The sequence below is a fragment of the Canis aureus genome, chromosome X (genome assembly GCF_053574225.1).
Source record: "Canis aureus isolate CA01 chromosome X, VMU_Caureus_v.1.0, whole genome shotgun sequence".
NCBI classification, from domain to species: Eukaryota; Metazoa; Chordata; class Mammalia; order Carnivora; family Canidae; genus Canis; species Canis aureus.
Window position 1 is genome coordinate 123,574,293 of NC_135649.1, and position 17,075 is coordinate 123,591,367.

General features: G+C 59.1%; 2 protein-coding genes across 2 annotated transcripts in view; both read left to right on the top strand.

Annotated features, from left to right (window-relative positions):
- Positions 1 to 13,054, top strand: part of P2RY8 (P2Y receptor family member 8) — a 36,656-nt gene extending 23,602 nt beyond the window's left edge. Inside the window, exon 2 of the mRNA XM_077888939.1 lies at positions 9,737 to 13,054. Coding sequence (XP_077745065.1) covers positions 9,765 to 10,841 — 1,077 coding nt within the window. The 5' untranslated portion in view covers positions 9,737 to 9,764 and the 3' untranslated portion in view covers positions 10,842 to 13,054. The remainder of the gene's footprint in view (positions 1 to 9,736) is intronic.
- Positions 1 to 17,075, top strand: part of ASMTL (acetylserotonin O-methyltransferase like) — a 60,409-nt gene that overhangs the window by 23,602 nt on the left and 19,732 nt on the right. The window lies entirely within an intron of this gene.

Genomic DNA, 17,075 nt, shown 5'->3' on the forward strand with positions numbered 1-17,075 from the left:
GATAGATAGATAGATAGATAGATAGATAGATAGATAGATAGATAGACAGATAGACAGATAGATAGCTTATTTTTGGATGTGTCTCTGGCAGATATTTTCTCTGAGTCTGCGTGTTGTCTTCACGTGCTCTTGACATTATCCTTTCTTCATTTTGATCAAGTCCGGCCTATCCGTTAGCTTTCTCATGCATCATGCCTTTGGCGTTCCGTCTAAAAGACGACCGCCGTGCCCGAGATGATCTGGATTCTCTTTTCTTTTGGAGACCTTTTGTACTTTTGTATTTTGCACTCAGGTCTGTGACCCATTTTAAGTTCTTTTTTTTTTTTCCCCCCAAAGGATGTAAGATCTGTGTCTACATTCTTGGGTTTTTGTGTTTTTTTTTTTTTCTAAGTTTTGGGGTTTTGTATGTGGATGTCCAGTTAGTCCAGCAACATCTGTTGAAGAAATTATCTTTGCTCTAGTGGATTGCCCTGGCTTTTTGGTCAAAGATGAGTTGACTCTATTGATGGGGCTGTTTCTGGGCCTCCGTTCTACTCCATTGATCTATTGGTGTCTTCTTCTGAGAATATCACCTTGTATTCACTGCTGTTGCTTTATAGTAAGTACTGAAGTCATGCTTTTCCTTCAACATTATGTTGGTCGTTTGCCTCTCCAGGTCAACCCTAGGGTCAGTTGGTCAATGTCCACATCTGTTAAGGAGCTGTTGGGGTTGCAGGTATCTCTCCTCTCTCCTACACAGGCTGTAGCACCTTAAGGTGATGGCTTACAACCCCAGTTGGGGGAACAGTCAAGCTCAGATGGGCCAGTGAGTTCAGGGATCTCTCAGGTACCATTAGTTTCTGATTTTTTCTTGTGTTTTCCTAGATTCCATCATACATTTGCTCAGCAGACACCAGGCTGGGGTGAGGCGCACACATGATGACAATCCCTCTGTGTGACAGCACACAGGGAACAATTATAACACACTTGGGCAGCAGCCCGAGGATGACAACGGGAAACTTAAAACTGTAAAAGCAGTCAGAAAAGAGGAAGGAGAATATTTTATAGTTACAGCATGGGAAAGACATATTTCATATAAGATAGTCGGTATTTAAACCTGAGAAAGGTATAAAATATAGAAGGCATCGTGGGAAAGATTTTGTGACATAGGGATATAAAATGTTAATGCAACATGAAACAGCACCAACGAAATGGGTGGGTGGATGGATGGATGAATAGGTGGATGGATAGAGAGATGATAGATAGATAGATAGATAGATAGATAGATAGATAGATAGATGATATGGATGGATGGATGGATGGATGGATGGATGGATGGATGGTTGAATGGATGAGTAAATTGTTGGATGGATGGGTGGATAGATAGATGATAGAAAGTATGAATGGATGATTGGATGGATGGACGGGTGGGGTGGACCAATGGATGTATAGAAGATAAGAATGGATCATTGGATGGATGGATGCTTGAATGGATGAGTAGCTTGTTAGATATAGATGCATAAGTAGATGGATGGATGGACAGATAGACGATATAGATGGATAGATGGCTGGATGGTTGAATGGATGAGTAGATTGTTGGTTGGATGGATGGATGGATGGATGGATGGATGGATGGATGGTTGGATGAGTAGATTGTTAGATGTATAGATGCATAAGTAGATGGATGGATGGATAGATAGATGATATAGATGGATAGATGGCTGGATGGTTGAACTGACGAGTAGATTGTTGGATGGAAGGATGGATGGATGGATGGACAGATGGATGGATGAATGAATGGATGGATAGATGATAGAAGATAAGAATGGATGGAGGGATGAATGGATAGATGGATAAGTAGATTGTTGGATGGATAGATAGATGATAGAAAATATGAATGGATGGTTGGATGGATGGACAGGTGGGGTGGACCAATGGATGTATAGAAGATAAGAATGGATCATTGGATGGATGGATGGATGGATGGATGGATGGATGGATGGATGAATGGATGGATAGAGGGATGGATGGATGGAGGGATGGAGGAATGGAAGGATGGATGGATGGATGGATGGATGGATGGATGAAGGGAGAGAGAAAAGGAGACAGGGACAGATGTATGGATAGATAGATGACCCAGGGGTGGGGCCTCCCGTGGACCATAGCATCAACCCTATCTCTGCCTCCATCTCCACATGGCGTCCTCCCCATGTGCCTGTCTGTGTCCAGACTTCCCCCTTTTCATCGAGACGCCAGGCATACTGGAGTCTGGTCCCATCCTAATTGGATAACTTGCAAAGTCTATTTCTAACGAAGGTCACATACTTTCTGAGGTCCGAGGAATTAGGACTTCAACACATGCATTTGGGGGAGGCACCTTTCAGCCCACGACAACCGCAGACTTTCTTGTGTCTTTGGTGAGTGGCCCATGGTTGACCAGAAAACCCAGCAGCTTCCTCTCCTGAATCACATGACAGACATTGGGCATGTCTCGGGGTTTGGGCAAGAAGGTGGTGTCCCAGACGAGGCTGGTGAGGGGGTGCACAGCTTCCCGAGGGCCACGTGTGAATGCCCAGAACCTCTGGGTGTCACGGTCAGATTCCAAACCCCAGGCTGGGCGTCCCGAGTCCTCTCGGCACTGGCGGGGCCATCGCTGTAGCCAGGAGCACGGCCCTCGGGTGCTCCGAGGGTCAGCCCCAGTTGGCTGCACCCAGTTGGCTGGGTCTCGGAGGGTGGTTCTCATGCTGATGACGCCTCAAGAGAAGTCACTCCTGACGGACGCTTCTGTCTGTCCGTTGAAGGTGGAGGATCCAGAAAATACTACAAACAGCTCTTAGGAATATTCTCCTCCTTGACACCTCGTACGGTGGGCTGAGTGGGGGCCCCCGAAGACGTGGCCCCCAGAACCTGGGAATGTGATTTGTTTGGAAATAGGGTGTTTGCAGATGGGATGACATGAAGGCTTTGAGATGAGGTGGCCCTACGTCCAGCGACAGGGGTCCTTGGAAAAGACAGAGGAGGAGCCGCAGACACAGAGGAGGAGCCGTGTGAGGATGGAGGCGGAGACAGGAGGGACGTGGCCACCAGCCCAGGGACGCCTGGGGCCCCAGATGCTGGAAGAGGCAGGAGGGACCCTCCCCGGAGCCTCCGGAGGGAGCACAGCCCTGCCCCACTGCAGCTCCGACTTCTGGTCTCCAGAGCTGGGGAGGACGAATATCCGTTCAAAAGCCACCATGCATTTGGATCCTGCAACGGCACCACGTGAGGGCTGCCAAGAACCAAGACACCCCGAAGGGAGACCAGCCTGCAGTGCAAGGGGCTGGCCGGTGGCTTCCTGTCCCCGCCGTGAGCGCAGCACCTGGGCCGGCCCCCAGGGCTCAGGAAACACGAGTCGTGACAGTGAAAGGACGCTCGGGGGCCCTGAGAGGAGCTCTCAAGAGCTTGAGTCACTGATGCTCTTCACCCATTTGCCCTCTGCTTTTCCCCAGACCCTTGAGTCAGCGTCACCTCAACTGACCCAAAGGACCCCCGTGCTCCGTGTTGTGAGCCTTCGCGTGGGGTGGGGCGTGTCCGGGCTGTGGGTAAAACCAACAGCCCTGTTCACAGTCACCAAGCGGCAGGAACAACCCCAAAGGTTGACGCGACCCATCCACGGAAGGATGGATGAACCGAATGGTGCCTCAGCCACCGAAGGGACCCCGGCTCTGACACCTGCTGCCCCCAGCATGGGCCTTGAGAGCACGACGCTCTCGGAGACGCCGGCGAGCACGGAGCGTGCGATCCCGCGTCGGTGAAGCTCCAGAACAGGCACATCCGGGGAGACCCAGGACGTGGACGTGCGACCCCTCCGGGGGCTGGGGGCGGCGGCGAGGACGCGGCCCCGGCGCCCGGCTTTCCTTCAGGGGTCGCATTGTGCTCCTGCTGGCACATCTGCGAAGACGTTCAAAACCACAGAATTGTCCACTTCAAACGGGTGAACTTGACCATATGTAAATCATATCTCAGTGAAGGTGTGAAACACCAAAAAAAAAAAGTTTTTTTTTTTTTAAAGAAATGAGGGGCATCCGGCCGACCCAGGCCTGAGCCCGTCGGCCATTGGCGCCCCGGCGCTGACACCGCGGGCATTTCCTGTGGGCACAGGCTGACCGGCCGCCCGCCGAGGCCCCTCTGCAGGAGCCCCCTCTGCTCGCCCGCTTTTTGCTCCGTTGGTAAAATTTCCATCCTGCCGCCCACCCGCCGCCACCAGCCGGGCCCAAACCACAAGTGCCCGTGTGTCACAGGAGCCGGGTCTGCAGAGCTGATTTCTTTATTAATCACCCGTGGCGCTGGGCCGGAGGGCACGCTGCAGGGGCCCAGACACCCCGAGGCCGCAGCGGGGGCTGTGCAGCCACAGCGGGCTGCTTGTCGTCCTGAGATGACACATGAGAGCTGGGGTGTCATCTTCCGCCACCTGCCGCGTGCGCACCTCTGCTTTCAACTCGGCTGCACAGCATGCAAATGGGCGCCTCCCGGGCCGCCACCTGGGGGGACAACAATAGATCAGCTCAGCCCTCTTTGCTGCGCTCGCCTCCGGAAGCAGAAAGGGAAACAGTTTCCCACCCCCAATTCCCGCCCCATGCGGGAAGGCTCGGCGTTCCCAGGGGCTGGTTTCCTGCGTGCACGTCCATCTGTGCCCCAGGACACTTGCTCGGCACCCGGCCGTGGACGCATCCCCGTGGTGCACACGTGCGTGCGACCTGCATGTCCCCAGAGCACAGAGTGTCGTCCCCGCTCATGCTCTGCACCCTGCGAGGCATTGGTGTGTGTCCCCCCCCCCCCGGCTCCGTGGACGGAGGTGGCCACCGGGTGACAGTAGGAGCCACCCCGTGAGCAGAGCAGAAAGCATCACAGTCAAAGTGAAACCCGGGGCCGTTTTTAAGCCGGTTTGAGGAACCTGTCCGTGCAGATGCGGGCGGCAGGTGGCAGGCCTCCGCGGCAGGAAGCCACGCCACCCCCCGGGGCAGCAGAGGGGCACATAGATGGGCCCCAAAGGCTGTGTCTGGGGCTCTCCAGCGGCCCGCAAGCAGACACCCCCGGGGGGGACTGCCCTAGGACGTGGCGGCCAGTGCCCAGGCCGGCGGGCATCACGGCGACAGAGGGCGCAGCGGGGCCCCCGGGGGAGGCCGGCGCCATCTCTGGGGCACCCTCCCGTGTGCTGAGGCCCACGCCACCACGTGTCCACCATGAGCCCGGCGCCCCAGGGTGGGGGTCTCTTTGCTGCCGGGCTCCCCCAGAGCAGGGGTGTGCAGGTTTGCACACTTCTCTGTGCGCTTTATCAGGCCGCGAGATAGTCAAGCTGAATCAGCTGGCAGAGGGAGCTCGGTGTCCAGGGTCCCCCTGCAGAGACTCCAGCCCATGTTCAGGGGCATCTGCACCTCAAGGCCCCGTCCCGCGGCACCTGCAGCTGGCGGGGAGCTCCGTGCCTGCCCTGCAGAGCTCCAGAAGCACTGGGCGTGCGGCGCCAGGGACGTGCCTGAGGTCCCGGGTGGGTCCAGCTGCAGAGCCAGGAGCTGGACTCTGTGTCTGGACCCTGGGACTGAGCACCCATGTCTACGCCAGGCCCCAGCATGATGCTGGGTCCCTGTTGCAAAGATGCACATAGACACGTAAGCCGTGGAAGGTGCCGTGGAGCTGCCCAGAAAAGTGCCTCCTGGCACAGAATGATTTTGCTGCAATTCTGCAGAGAAGCGGTCTCGGTCTGTGTCCACCTGTGCTTGCCTGGGCGCTGCAGGGGGCGCGGCTCCGCGGGATGCACCGCACCAGGGTTTTCAGCAGAGAAGGTGTCTGTATGAGCGCGGCAGGGAAGCCCTTGGGGAGGCATCTGGACACGTCTCACCTCAATGCAAATGAAGGCCCAGGGACCTTCACCCAGGACGGCCTACGGCAGCACGGGGCAGGCGCCCTGGGTGCAGAGGTCCCGGGCAGGGTGTGCATGCACGGCACCTGGGGTCCCGGGGCAACATGCACCGTCAGGGGAGACCCCGTCCCCCAGGAGCAGCACCTATGTCCTCATGGGACGGGCCTCTGCAGAGACCTGGGGAGAGAGGTCAGAGGCCAGAGCTGTGGCCACGCCCACCGTCTGCTGTGGGGGTGCCGGTGAGGGGCACGTGGGGCTGTCCCCTGTCTCCTACGGGAGAATCAGGACTAAGATAATGAACACCTGGTCATTGTCTCCCAGCGCCCACGAGGCCCCTTGCAGGCCACCCTCGCTGCATCCCCGCGGGTTCTCCGGAGAAGCAGACCCGAAAGGCTGCAGATGGATGCACATGGCTTTGACGTCCATAGGTGGCTTGTGCGTGTGCCTATACGTACAGGGCTGCTGCAGCTGCAGGCTGCGTACATATGTACGGACAGAGCGCCGCCATACCACGTCTAAGTGCAATAGGACACGCGTGCCGGAGGACACATGCCTGTGCCTATATAGACACAGATGTGGAAAGTAGGATGTGAAGTAAGAGAATATACGCGCGTGTGCTGTGAGCTTCTGCATAGGCAGGATACATATAGGATATATGTGTGTGTGCACATATGAACACACCATAGGATGTGTGTGTGCACATCTGAACACACCATAGGGTATATATATGTGTGCACATATAAATACACATACATGCAATAAGGTGGGTGTGTGCATATGTATATATACAAATGGCAGGGTAGATGTGTGTGTAGAAATACATACATGTAGATGCAGTAAGACGTGCACGCAATACATGCATCTGGATGTGTACATACATATGAATGCACACACAATAGGGTATGTGTGTGTGTATATACATTTATGTGCAACAGGACAAATATTCAAGAGGATTGCATGTGTGTGTATACAAACGTGCATGTAATAGGCTACATGTATGCAATAGAATGCGTATATGACCGGGCATACGTGTGGCTACAGGTACATCTTCATGAAAGAGGGTACATATGCGATAGAATGCGTGTGCACATACATATGCAATAAGATAAATACACAATAGGACGTGTGTGTGCATACATGTATTTACAACATCATATGTGTGTATGGATGTAAATACAGTCGAATGCGTGCAGAGTAGGCTGCGTGTACACACCTATTTGCAACAGGATAAATATGCACTAGGATATACGTGTATGCATACATATGCACGTGACAACAAATATACAATAGGACGTGGGTGTGTATATTCACACGTGCATATGCGACAGGATAAATACGCAGGAGGATGTGCGTGTACCTACATGTATTTACGGCATAATACGCATGCGTGTATATAAAAGAATAGCATGCATGCAGGATCGCCATGTGTGTGTGCATACTTGTGTTTGCAACAGGATAAACATGCAGTAGGGTGTGTGTCCATATACGTGCATGTATATGCCATACGGTGAATACACAGTTAAGATGTGTGTGTGTACACATGCATGTACGCGATAGGATTAATGTGTACCAGGACGTGCACACGTACACACATATGCGACACAATATGCATGCACGCGTCTGCGGGAAGGTAAATGCACAACAAGATGCGCGTGTCCGTGTATCGTGCGTACATATGCGACAGGATAAATACACAAGAGAATGTGCGTGTACGTACATGCATGCACCTGGATGTGTGCACACGTACATATACACACAATACGCACGTGCACATACATGTGACGCAATGCGCACACAACAGGCCATGTGTCTGTGCGTGCACATGTATAAACATGTGCAATAGAACACGTGTGTGCGTGAGTGTGGACCTGCACGTATGGAGGCATATACAGATACAGAAAACCTTCCGTCAAGGCCTGGCCCACACGGCTGCGCGGCGCGAGCGTGACATCTGCGGGCAGGAGGCGGGCGGGAGCCTCAGGAGAGAGCTCCGGCGTCCGGAAGTTGAACACCTTCTCCTCTGGGAAACCTGGCTGCGCCCTCGGGCCTTCCCCTGATGAGACGAGGCCCACCACGGGCTACAGCATCGCCTCTTTCCTTCAAGGCGGCTGCCTGTGCTCCGGGGGGCCACAGCCATGAAACCCTTGCACGGCCACCGCCTCATGCACACCAGCTGCATTGGCGCGCGCTGTAGCCCGGCCGCGTGGGCGCATCGGCCACCCATCTAGGTAGGGTCCACCTCTCCCGGCACACTTGCTCCCCTGCGCCCCTGGGCTCCACCAGCAGGCAGAAGAGTGCCTCGTGGGGGCGGCCGAGAACAGTACGCAGAGGTGAGGCTCGGGTGGCCGTGGGGACAGGGCCCCAACCTGCGTACCTGCGAGTCCAGGTTCCGTAGTGCTGTGAGCGCTCCAAGAGGCGGGGACCTGGGGGATTTGAAGCCACACGGGAGGCGAGCGTGTGCTCGTCGGGGCAGGTGCACGGCCGCGGTACCTTGAGCAGGTGCGTGTGCGTCGTGGCCTTGAAGCTCAGATGTGGAGCAATCAGGTGACACACGTGTGCACTCTTCCCTCCACCCCTCCCCGTGGTCGTGGACGTTCGCGTGAGGGAGGGACGGGGTGCTGTGCTGGGCCGTTGGGATGGAAGAGGGGCTTCCCGCGGTGTGCGTGCGCCACTCCCAGAGCCCGTTGGGATCTCCAAAGGCCCCCCCAGTCGGTGATGAGCACCCTGCGCGGTGTGCGTGCGCCCCTCCCAGAGCCCCATTGGGGTCTCCAAAGGCCCCCCCCAGTCGGTGATGAGCACCCTGCGCGGTGTGCGTGTGCCCCTCCCAGAGCCCCGTTGGGGTCTCCAAAGCCCCTCCCAGTCGGTGATGAGCACCCTGCACGGTGTGCGTGCGCCCCTTCCAGAGCCCCGTTGGGGTCTCCAAAGCCCCTCCCAGTCGGTGATGAGCACCCTGCGGGTGTGCGTGCGCCCCTCCCAGAGCCCGTCGGGGTCTCCAAAGCCCCCCCCCAGTCGGTGATGAGCACCCTGCACGGTGTGCGTGCGCCCCTCCCAGAGCCCCGTTGGGGTCTCCAAAGGCCCCCCCAGTCGGTGATGAGCACCCTGCGCGGTGTGCGTGCGCCCCTCCCAGAGCCCGTTGGGATCTCCAAAGCCCCCCTCAGTCGGTGATGAGCACCCTGCGCGGTGTGCGTGCGCCCCTCCCAGAGCCCCGTTGGGGTCTCCAAAGCCGCCCGCAAGTCGGTGATGAGCACCCTGCGCGGTGTGTGTGCGCCCCTCCCAGAGCCCCGTTGGGGTCTCCAAAGCCCCTCCCACCCTGGCGGTGATGAGCACCCTGCGGGTGTGCGTGGGCCCTTCTCAGAGCCCCCTCAGGGTCTCCAAAGCCCCCCCCCACCCCCCCCATTACCTATGAGCACCGTGCAGTGTGCATGTGCCCTCCCAGAGCCCCGTCGCGGTCTCCAACCCCCCCACCCCGTCGGTGATGATGATCCCCCAAGATCAGAGTCCCCGCTGCGGGGGAGCTGAGCCACTGCATCCCGTGAGGCGCAAGGGCGGAGGAAGCAGGGCCGCCCCGCACAGGGTGCCCGCGGGGCAGGTGGCGGGTGTCGAGGCGGTGGCACAGTGCCCCTGAGCGGCCATCCAGGGCAGCAGTCGTAGCCAGCGCGCTCCGGGGTGCCCCCCCCACCCGGCCAGGGTTTGCACCCAGAAACCGGGTCAGTCCCTTGGCATGCTGCCGTGTGCGCACGTCCCCCGGGCTTCCACGGGGAAGCACCGCACTGCCCCGGGCCCTGGTGTGGCCGCGAAGTGCGGGGAGCTCCCGGGGCAGCCCCACCCGCATCCCTCACCCAAGCGCCCCTTGCCTTGCAGACCCGCGTCCCGCGGCACCGGCGCCACCATGGACATGAACGTGTCGGGGCCGGACAACGCCACCATCCTGATGCTGCGCGACCCCGTCATCGCGGTGGCCCTGCCCGTGGTGTACTCGCTGGTGGCGGTGGTCAGCATCCCGGGCAACCTGTTCTCGCTGTGGGTGCTGTGCCGGCACATCGGGCCCAAGTCCCCGTCCGTGGTGTTCATGATCAACCTGAGCGTCACGGACCTGATGCTGGCCAGCGTGCTGCCCTTCCAGATCTACTACCACCGCAACGGCAACCACTGGGTGTTCGGCGAGGTGCTGTGCAACGTGGTCACCGTGGTCTTCTACGCCAACATGTACTCGTCCATCCTCACCATGACGTGCATCAGCGTGGAGCGCTTCCTGGGCGTCGTGTACCCGCTGGCCTCCGCGCCCTGGCGCCGCCGCCGCTACGCCGTGGCCGCCTGCGCCGCCGCGTGGCTGCTGCTCCTGGTGGCGCTGTCCCCGCTGGCGCGCACCGACCTCACCTACGCCGTGGAGGAGCTGGGCATCGTCACCTGCTTCGACGTGCTCAAGTCCACCATGCTGCCCAGCGTGGCCATGTGGGCCATCTTCCTCTTCACGCTCTTCATCGTGCTCTTCTTCATCCCCTTCGTGGTCACCGTGGCCTGCTACACGGCCACTATCCTGACGCTGCTGCGCGCCTCCGACCCGCAGGGCCGCGGCCAGCGCCGCCGCGCCGTCAGCCTGGCCTTCGTGGTGCTGCTGGCCTTCGTCACCTGCTTCGCGCCCAACAACTTCGTGCTGCTGGTGCACATGGTGAGCCGGCTCTTCCTGGGCCGCAGCTACTACCACGTGTACAAGCTCACGCTGTGCCTCAGCTGCGTCAACAACTGCCTGGACCCCTTCGTGTATTACTTCGCCTCCCGCGAGTTCCAGCTGCGTCTGCGGCGCTACCTGGGCTACGGGCCGCTGCCGGCCACCTGCCGGGACGCGGGGCGCGACAGCCTGTTCTCGCCGCGGACGCTGTCGGCGCGCTCCATGTCCAGCGGCCACGGCGACGGGCTGGAGGCTCCGGGCCGGCCGGCCCTCAGGAGGCAGGAGAGCGTGTTCTGAGCCCCGCGCCGCCCCCCCGGGGCTGCAGGTGCACACAGGCCGCCGCTGGGGGACGGGGCGCGCGGGGACGGACGGCGCTGCAGCGGTGCAGGACGCACGGTGCCGGCTCCCTGACGCCCAGCACCCACCCTGACCACGCACTCAGCCGGCCCATCCGGGTCCCCGGGGTCCCCAGCGTCCGCCGGCCTTGCTCTGTGCTCCTGCTGCTGGAGACCCTGGACAGCCTGGACCGCGTGTGCAGAGCAGCCTCGGTCAGTGTGCATGACCCCAGACACGGGTAGACGTGCCCCTGTTGACCTCTGTGCTCCCGGAGCTCACCAGCACCCCCTCCCCGCGCTGCTATGGCAAAGGGCCCCCCCGCCAGCCAGGAGCAACCACAAGGGCTTCCAAACGGGTTGGTGACTCTGGTTCCTCCAGGCTCACGTTCCCCAAAATGTCACAACTCCCCACGTCCGTACACGGCGGGCAACCACGCAGGAGGCGCGGGTGGAGGGCCTCCGGCTGGAGCACAGGCTGCTGACGACGAGTTCCATGAACGACGATGGCCGGCTGCTGCCACCACTGGGGTCCCGGACATCTCCAGGCCCCGAGGCGCCCTCCGAACGGTTCTCAGCCTCCTCCTCCCCCCGGGTGACAGCCGCTGAGCCACGTGCGAGTCCTCCCAGGGTGTGGGCTGACCTCGTGCACCTCGCCTCGCCCAAGGAGCCCTCTGGGACCCGGGCACCTGGCCAGACCACCGACCCTACACGTATGAGTGCCCAAGGCTCTCCGGGACCAAGTAGTGACCCCAAACCCGTGTCCGTCCAGGAGCTCAGAACGTGATCTCCTGCATCGGGGTGGCCCTAAATCCAACGACAGGAAGAGACAGGAGAGGAGCTGCAGACGCAGAGGAGGAGCCCCGTGAGGGCGGAGGCGGAGACGGAAGGGACGCGGCCACCAACCCCGGGGACGCCTGGGGCCCCAGACGCTGGAAGAGGCGGGAGGGACCCTCCCCGGAGCCCATGGACCTCAGCGCTCTGGCCCCCCTGGACCTGAGATGTCCAGTCTCCAGAGCTGGGACGGGATGTGGTGTGCAGGGCTCTCCGGAAGATGAGAGAAGCCGTGGCCTCCGGGGTTGGCCTTCGTAACTCGCGGGGTGAATGCGGGGCACAGAGCCTCCAGGAGGGTCCCCGGCGCGGTGGCACCGGAGATGCCCCGTGCCCTCGATGCCCTTCTGCACACGGTGACGTCCCCGCGTGGAGTCCAACGCCATGCACACGCCGCCCTTCATAGGGCACCTGCTCCGGGGAGTAACCAGAGACGCACGCACGGCTCCGGCGGGAGGAGAGTGTGGCCCTGGGACGAGACCCACGTTCCCACCCCTGCCCTGCGCCCCTGCAGGTTGAAAGTGGGCGAGCCCGGGCTGCGCGTGCCCCTGGGGCCTGAGACTCGGCTTTGGGGGCCCGTCGACACTGTCACCATGGTCATCACCCACCGCCTTGCACCCGGAAGGTCCCCGCCGGGGATGGCATCCAAGCCACTTGGTCCTGAATGCCCAGCTGTGAGCACAGAGTCCGAGGCCACCATAAGGACCCTTCGGAGAGACCCCTTGAGACTTACTTGCAGAGGCATTTACCTGGGGGGGCTTGGGGGGTGGGGGGAGGCCCAGGTGACTCCAAGAAGCCTGGCCTTAGCGACCTGGATTCTGCGACCAAGTAAGCACGTCCCCCGGCTGTCTTAAACCCTAGAAAGCATCTTTGAGGCAGCAGCATCCAGGGTCGGACGTCCTGAGCCAGCAGGACGCCCCCACCTGCGCTCTGGGCGTGGGCCTGGCCTGTCCGCTGCGTAGAAGCTGTGAGAACCTCAAAGCAGCCGCACGGAGCAGCTCACGGCGTGAACGGGAGGAAGCCCGTCTACATAACATCGTCCGCCGCCGCAGGATGTCAGGGCCCCGAAGCCGTCGGGGGGACAGAGGGGACTGGCCCCGGGGTCACCGTCCTGTAAGCGGGCAGCGGCCGCATTAGCTGGGGGACGGGGCCTCTTCCCAGCTGCAGAGGTCGCGGCTTCATGCCACGGAGTCTGTGCTGGAGCCCGAAATGCCAGGACGGGCCTTGCTGCTGGCTGGACACGCCGACCGCGTGTGCCTCGTGTGTGTGCGTATGTGCGTGTGCACCCCAGAAACTCCACCTGTCTGCCTGTTAAGTATCAAATAAAAGTATGACGTGTTGGGGGTACGCACGGCTTGGGGGCTTTCTGGAAAGATGTGATGCCCGGATTGGGCTCCTGCTGCAGGAGAGGCAGAGGCGCCCGACACCTAACACCCGGGCGCCACCCCATTTTCTCCCCTTTCGGGAGGTGAGCACGTTCCCCGTTCTGACCTCGGAGCCCCCTGCTGTCCAACGACGGTGCCCACGTCGCTTTGGAGCGCACACTGCCCTCGGCCAGACCCTGGGGCCTCCAACCTCAAGGCTCTTCTCCGAGTCGGGGTGCTGGGAAGCACGCGGCCTGCGTCGGGGCAACACAGCCCGCGGAGGGCGCGCGATGCCATCGAGGGTTTGTTGCCTGGGACGGTGGCGCTTTAACAAGAAAGAAATCCTTTTTTGTAAGAGATACGTGTGTAAATGTCCATGTGTCTCATGATATGACGTTTGATGCTTGGCTTAAAATACCAGAGCAGACACATGCGTGCACACGCATGGACCCACGTTCGTGCATTATGCGGGCATCCATCCACGCACACACGTGTCTGCATGTACATGCACACAATTCACCCATATACACACGCACATGTGTGGGCATCCATCCTCCATGCACTCCTACGCATGTGCACATGCATGTACCCATGTACACACATGCGTGAATGCAGGTGTCCATCCATTCATGTGCTCATGCACGCATACACACATTCATGCATGCGTGTGGGCATCCACCCATGGACACACACATATGCACGATATACCCATGTACGTGCATGCATACGTGTGGGCATCCACGTACCTGCATGCACCCATATACAGGCATGCACTCATCCATCCGTGCACACACACCCATGCACACAATGTACCCTATACATGCATGCACATCATGCACCCATATACACACATGCACGCGGTATCCATCCATGCATGCACACATACATGCACACACATGCGTGCACACAATGTACCCTATCCACACACACACATGTGGGCATCCCTCCATGCACATACTCTTATATGCACACACACATACCCATGTGCACCCATATACACGCATGCATGCAGATATCCATCCATGCACACACACATGCACACACGGGTACACACAATGTACCCTATACACACATGCACACACTCTTTTTATTTTTTTATTTTTTTATTTTTTATTTATTTTTTTTTTGCACACACTCTTATATGCACGCACACATACATGCACAGACACATACCCGTGTGCACCCATATACATGCATGCATGCACATATCCATCCATGCACACACACATGCATGCACACACACATGCACACAATGTACCCTAACGACGCATGCACACGTGTGGGCATCCATCCATGCACACACATACCCGTGTGCACCCATATACATGCATGCATCCATTCATGCACGCACACATAGATGCACACACACACGCACACAAGGTACCCTATCCATGCATGCACACATGTGGCATCCATCCATGCACACACTCTTATATGCACACACACATACATGCACACACATACCCACGTGCACCCATATACACACATGCACGCAGATATCCATCCATGCACACACACACATGCACACACGGGTACACACAATGTACCCTATACACACATGCACACTCTTATATGTACGCACACATACATGTACACATACCCGTGTGCACCCATATACATGCATGCATGCACGTATCCATCCATGCATACACACATGCACACACACATGCACACAAGGTACCCTATCCACGCATGCACACGTGTGGGCATCCATCCATGCACGCACTCCCACTTGCACACACACATCCATGTACGTGAGCTTGCAAACACATTTGGGGGACTGGAAGAAAAATGGCAGAACATTGAGCACTGATGATGGGTGAAGGGAATGTGGGCTTCCATTCGATAATTCTCCTTCCTATGAGCCTGTTTGAAAATATCTACACTAAAAAAAAAAAGAGGCGTTCCGGTAAACGTCACACAAAACCATTGATTTCTGCCCAGAGTCACCTCTCCAGAGCGCTGAACACGGAAGAAGCAAACATTCCCAGCGTATCTGTCCTTTTTTTCTCTTATCTTTTCCTTCCGAGTATTTCTTTGTATATTGTGATAAAATACAGAGACACAAGATCCACCGTGTTAACCCTGTGATGGCGTCGGGTCACTGGTCGCAAACACATCCGTGGCGCTGTGCCACCGTCCCCAACATCCGCGTCCAGAACTCTTCATCCTGCGGCACGGAGGCTGTGACAACCCCAGGCCCGCCGCCCAGCATCCGCTTGCTGTCCCTACACAGGTGACACCTGCTATACACGCGCGGTCACGCACAACGTGTCCGTCTGTGTGTCCCTGGGTCCCCGAGCACCGCGGCCCCCGGCTCGAGCCACCGCACGGTTCACCGGCCTGTGGTCCGCTCGCAGAGCTGTCCCGGAAACACCACAAGGCAGCTCTGGGGTATTCCCATCGCCCCAAAGAGACGCCCGACGCCCGTGTGCTCCCCACCCCGACGGCCAGCCTCGGGCAAGCACACGCGCGATCTCTGCTTCCGCACCCGTGTCCTTCCTGCCCTGGCGACGTCAGCGGGGTCATACACCCTTGGTGTTGACGATGACGCTGAAGGATCGGAACGTCTAGAACCCGGTGTCTATCACAAGGTGCCGGAACGTCTTTCTACCCTCAATGGTGCGCTCTTTCTGGAAACCACAGCCCAGAAAATGCCTCCCACACTTAGCAAGACGTGAGAATGCCGCAGTTATCCGGCCACCTACAACGTAACCGGGCTCAGGCTGACTTGCTAAAAAGTTTCCACGGTTGACCTTGGCTGCTTTTTTTTTGGGGGGGGGGGTGGCTGACCTCTTTGGACCTCTGTGTGCCTCAGTAAATGTCGCTGAGGTTGCCTTTCAACGCCGTGAAGGTACCTCCAGGGAGGGAGTAAATGCAAGTGAAGGTACAGGGTGAGGGCTTGGGACGGGGACACGCTGTGTGATGGCTCGGCTGGTTTCGGGGACTCCCGGGTCAACCCCACACAACGGGCAGCAAGCAGAGCATCAACCCCACACCCGGTCATCCCCCGGTCTGTCACATGCATGAGCTCCTACGATGGGGCAGCTGTTGGGTCCACTTTGCAGAGGAGTAAACTGAGGCACAAAGCGGTGGAGGGACTCCTCCGGGGTCCCAGAGCTGGGGAGCGGACCACCCTGGGCTTGAACCTTGCTGGCACCTGTCCCCGGAGCCCGATCCCACACCTGCCGGGGCCCCTTCCTGCATCTGGGGACGCGCCCTTGTTGGTCCTCACCTGCCCCCGATGCACCAGGTGATGCGACGATGTTGTCAGCAGGACAGGGGAGGGCGGGACGGGTGTGCGGGGACACGCTGTGCTACGTGGGCAGCCTCCCCGCGAGCCTAAAAGCACCGCACAGCAGCCCGGCCCTAAATGAGACGTGGGCCCGCGCACAGAAACGACGGGGCCAGGGAAAGCTTGGCCTGGCCCGCTCCGACTTCTGAAAGATGCGGGATATTTGCGGCCGCTGCTCTGGTTCTCCGGCCCTCTGTGGGGACAGCCCCCGGGACGGGACGGGGGCCCCTGCGATCCGTGCGGAGGGTCCCCAGGCTCTGGGAGCTGCTTCCCCGGCCCACGACCCCCACCCCGGCCCCCCGCACCCCTGCTCACTCTGCGTCCCCCTCTGTACCCCACACGGGCTCTGGGCGCCTCGGCCTGCTCTGAGCCCCCATCCACTGCCTCACGGGACATGGGTCCGCACAGAACACTGAAGGGGACGAAGCAGAGACGTAACAACGGCAGCCAAACGCGTCATCAGTGGTCGTGTCCAAACGCGCCTGCGCCGCATATACACGGACACCTGCACACGGACACGCACATACAGGTGTGCAGTGTGGCGTGGTGGGCACGTGTGCATAGTCGCCGGGGCACGCCGGTGGTCACAACGGCGCGGGGCGCTGGTGTCATCTGGCGGGCGGACACGGGGACAGTGCTCAGCAGTCGGCCATGCCCGGGACGCCCCGCCTCACACGGTCATGCAGCCCCTGATGCCGGCAGTGCCCGG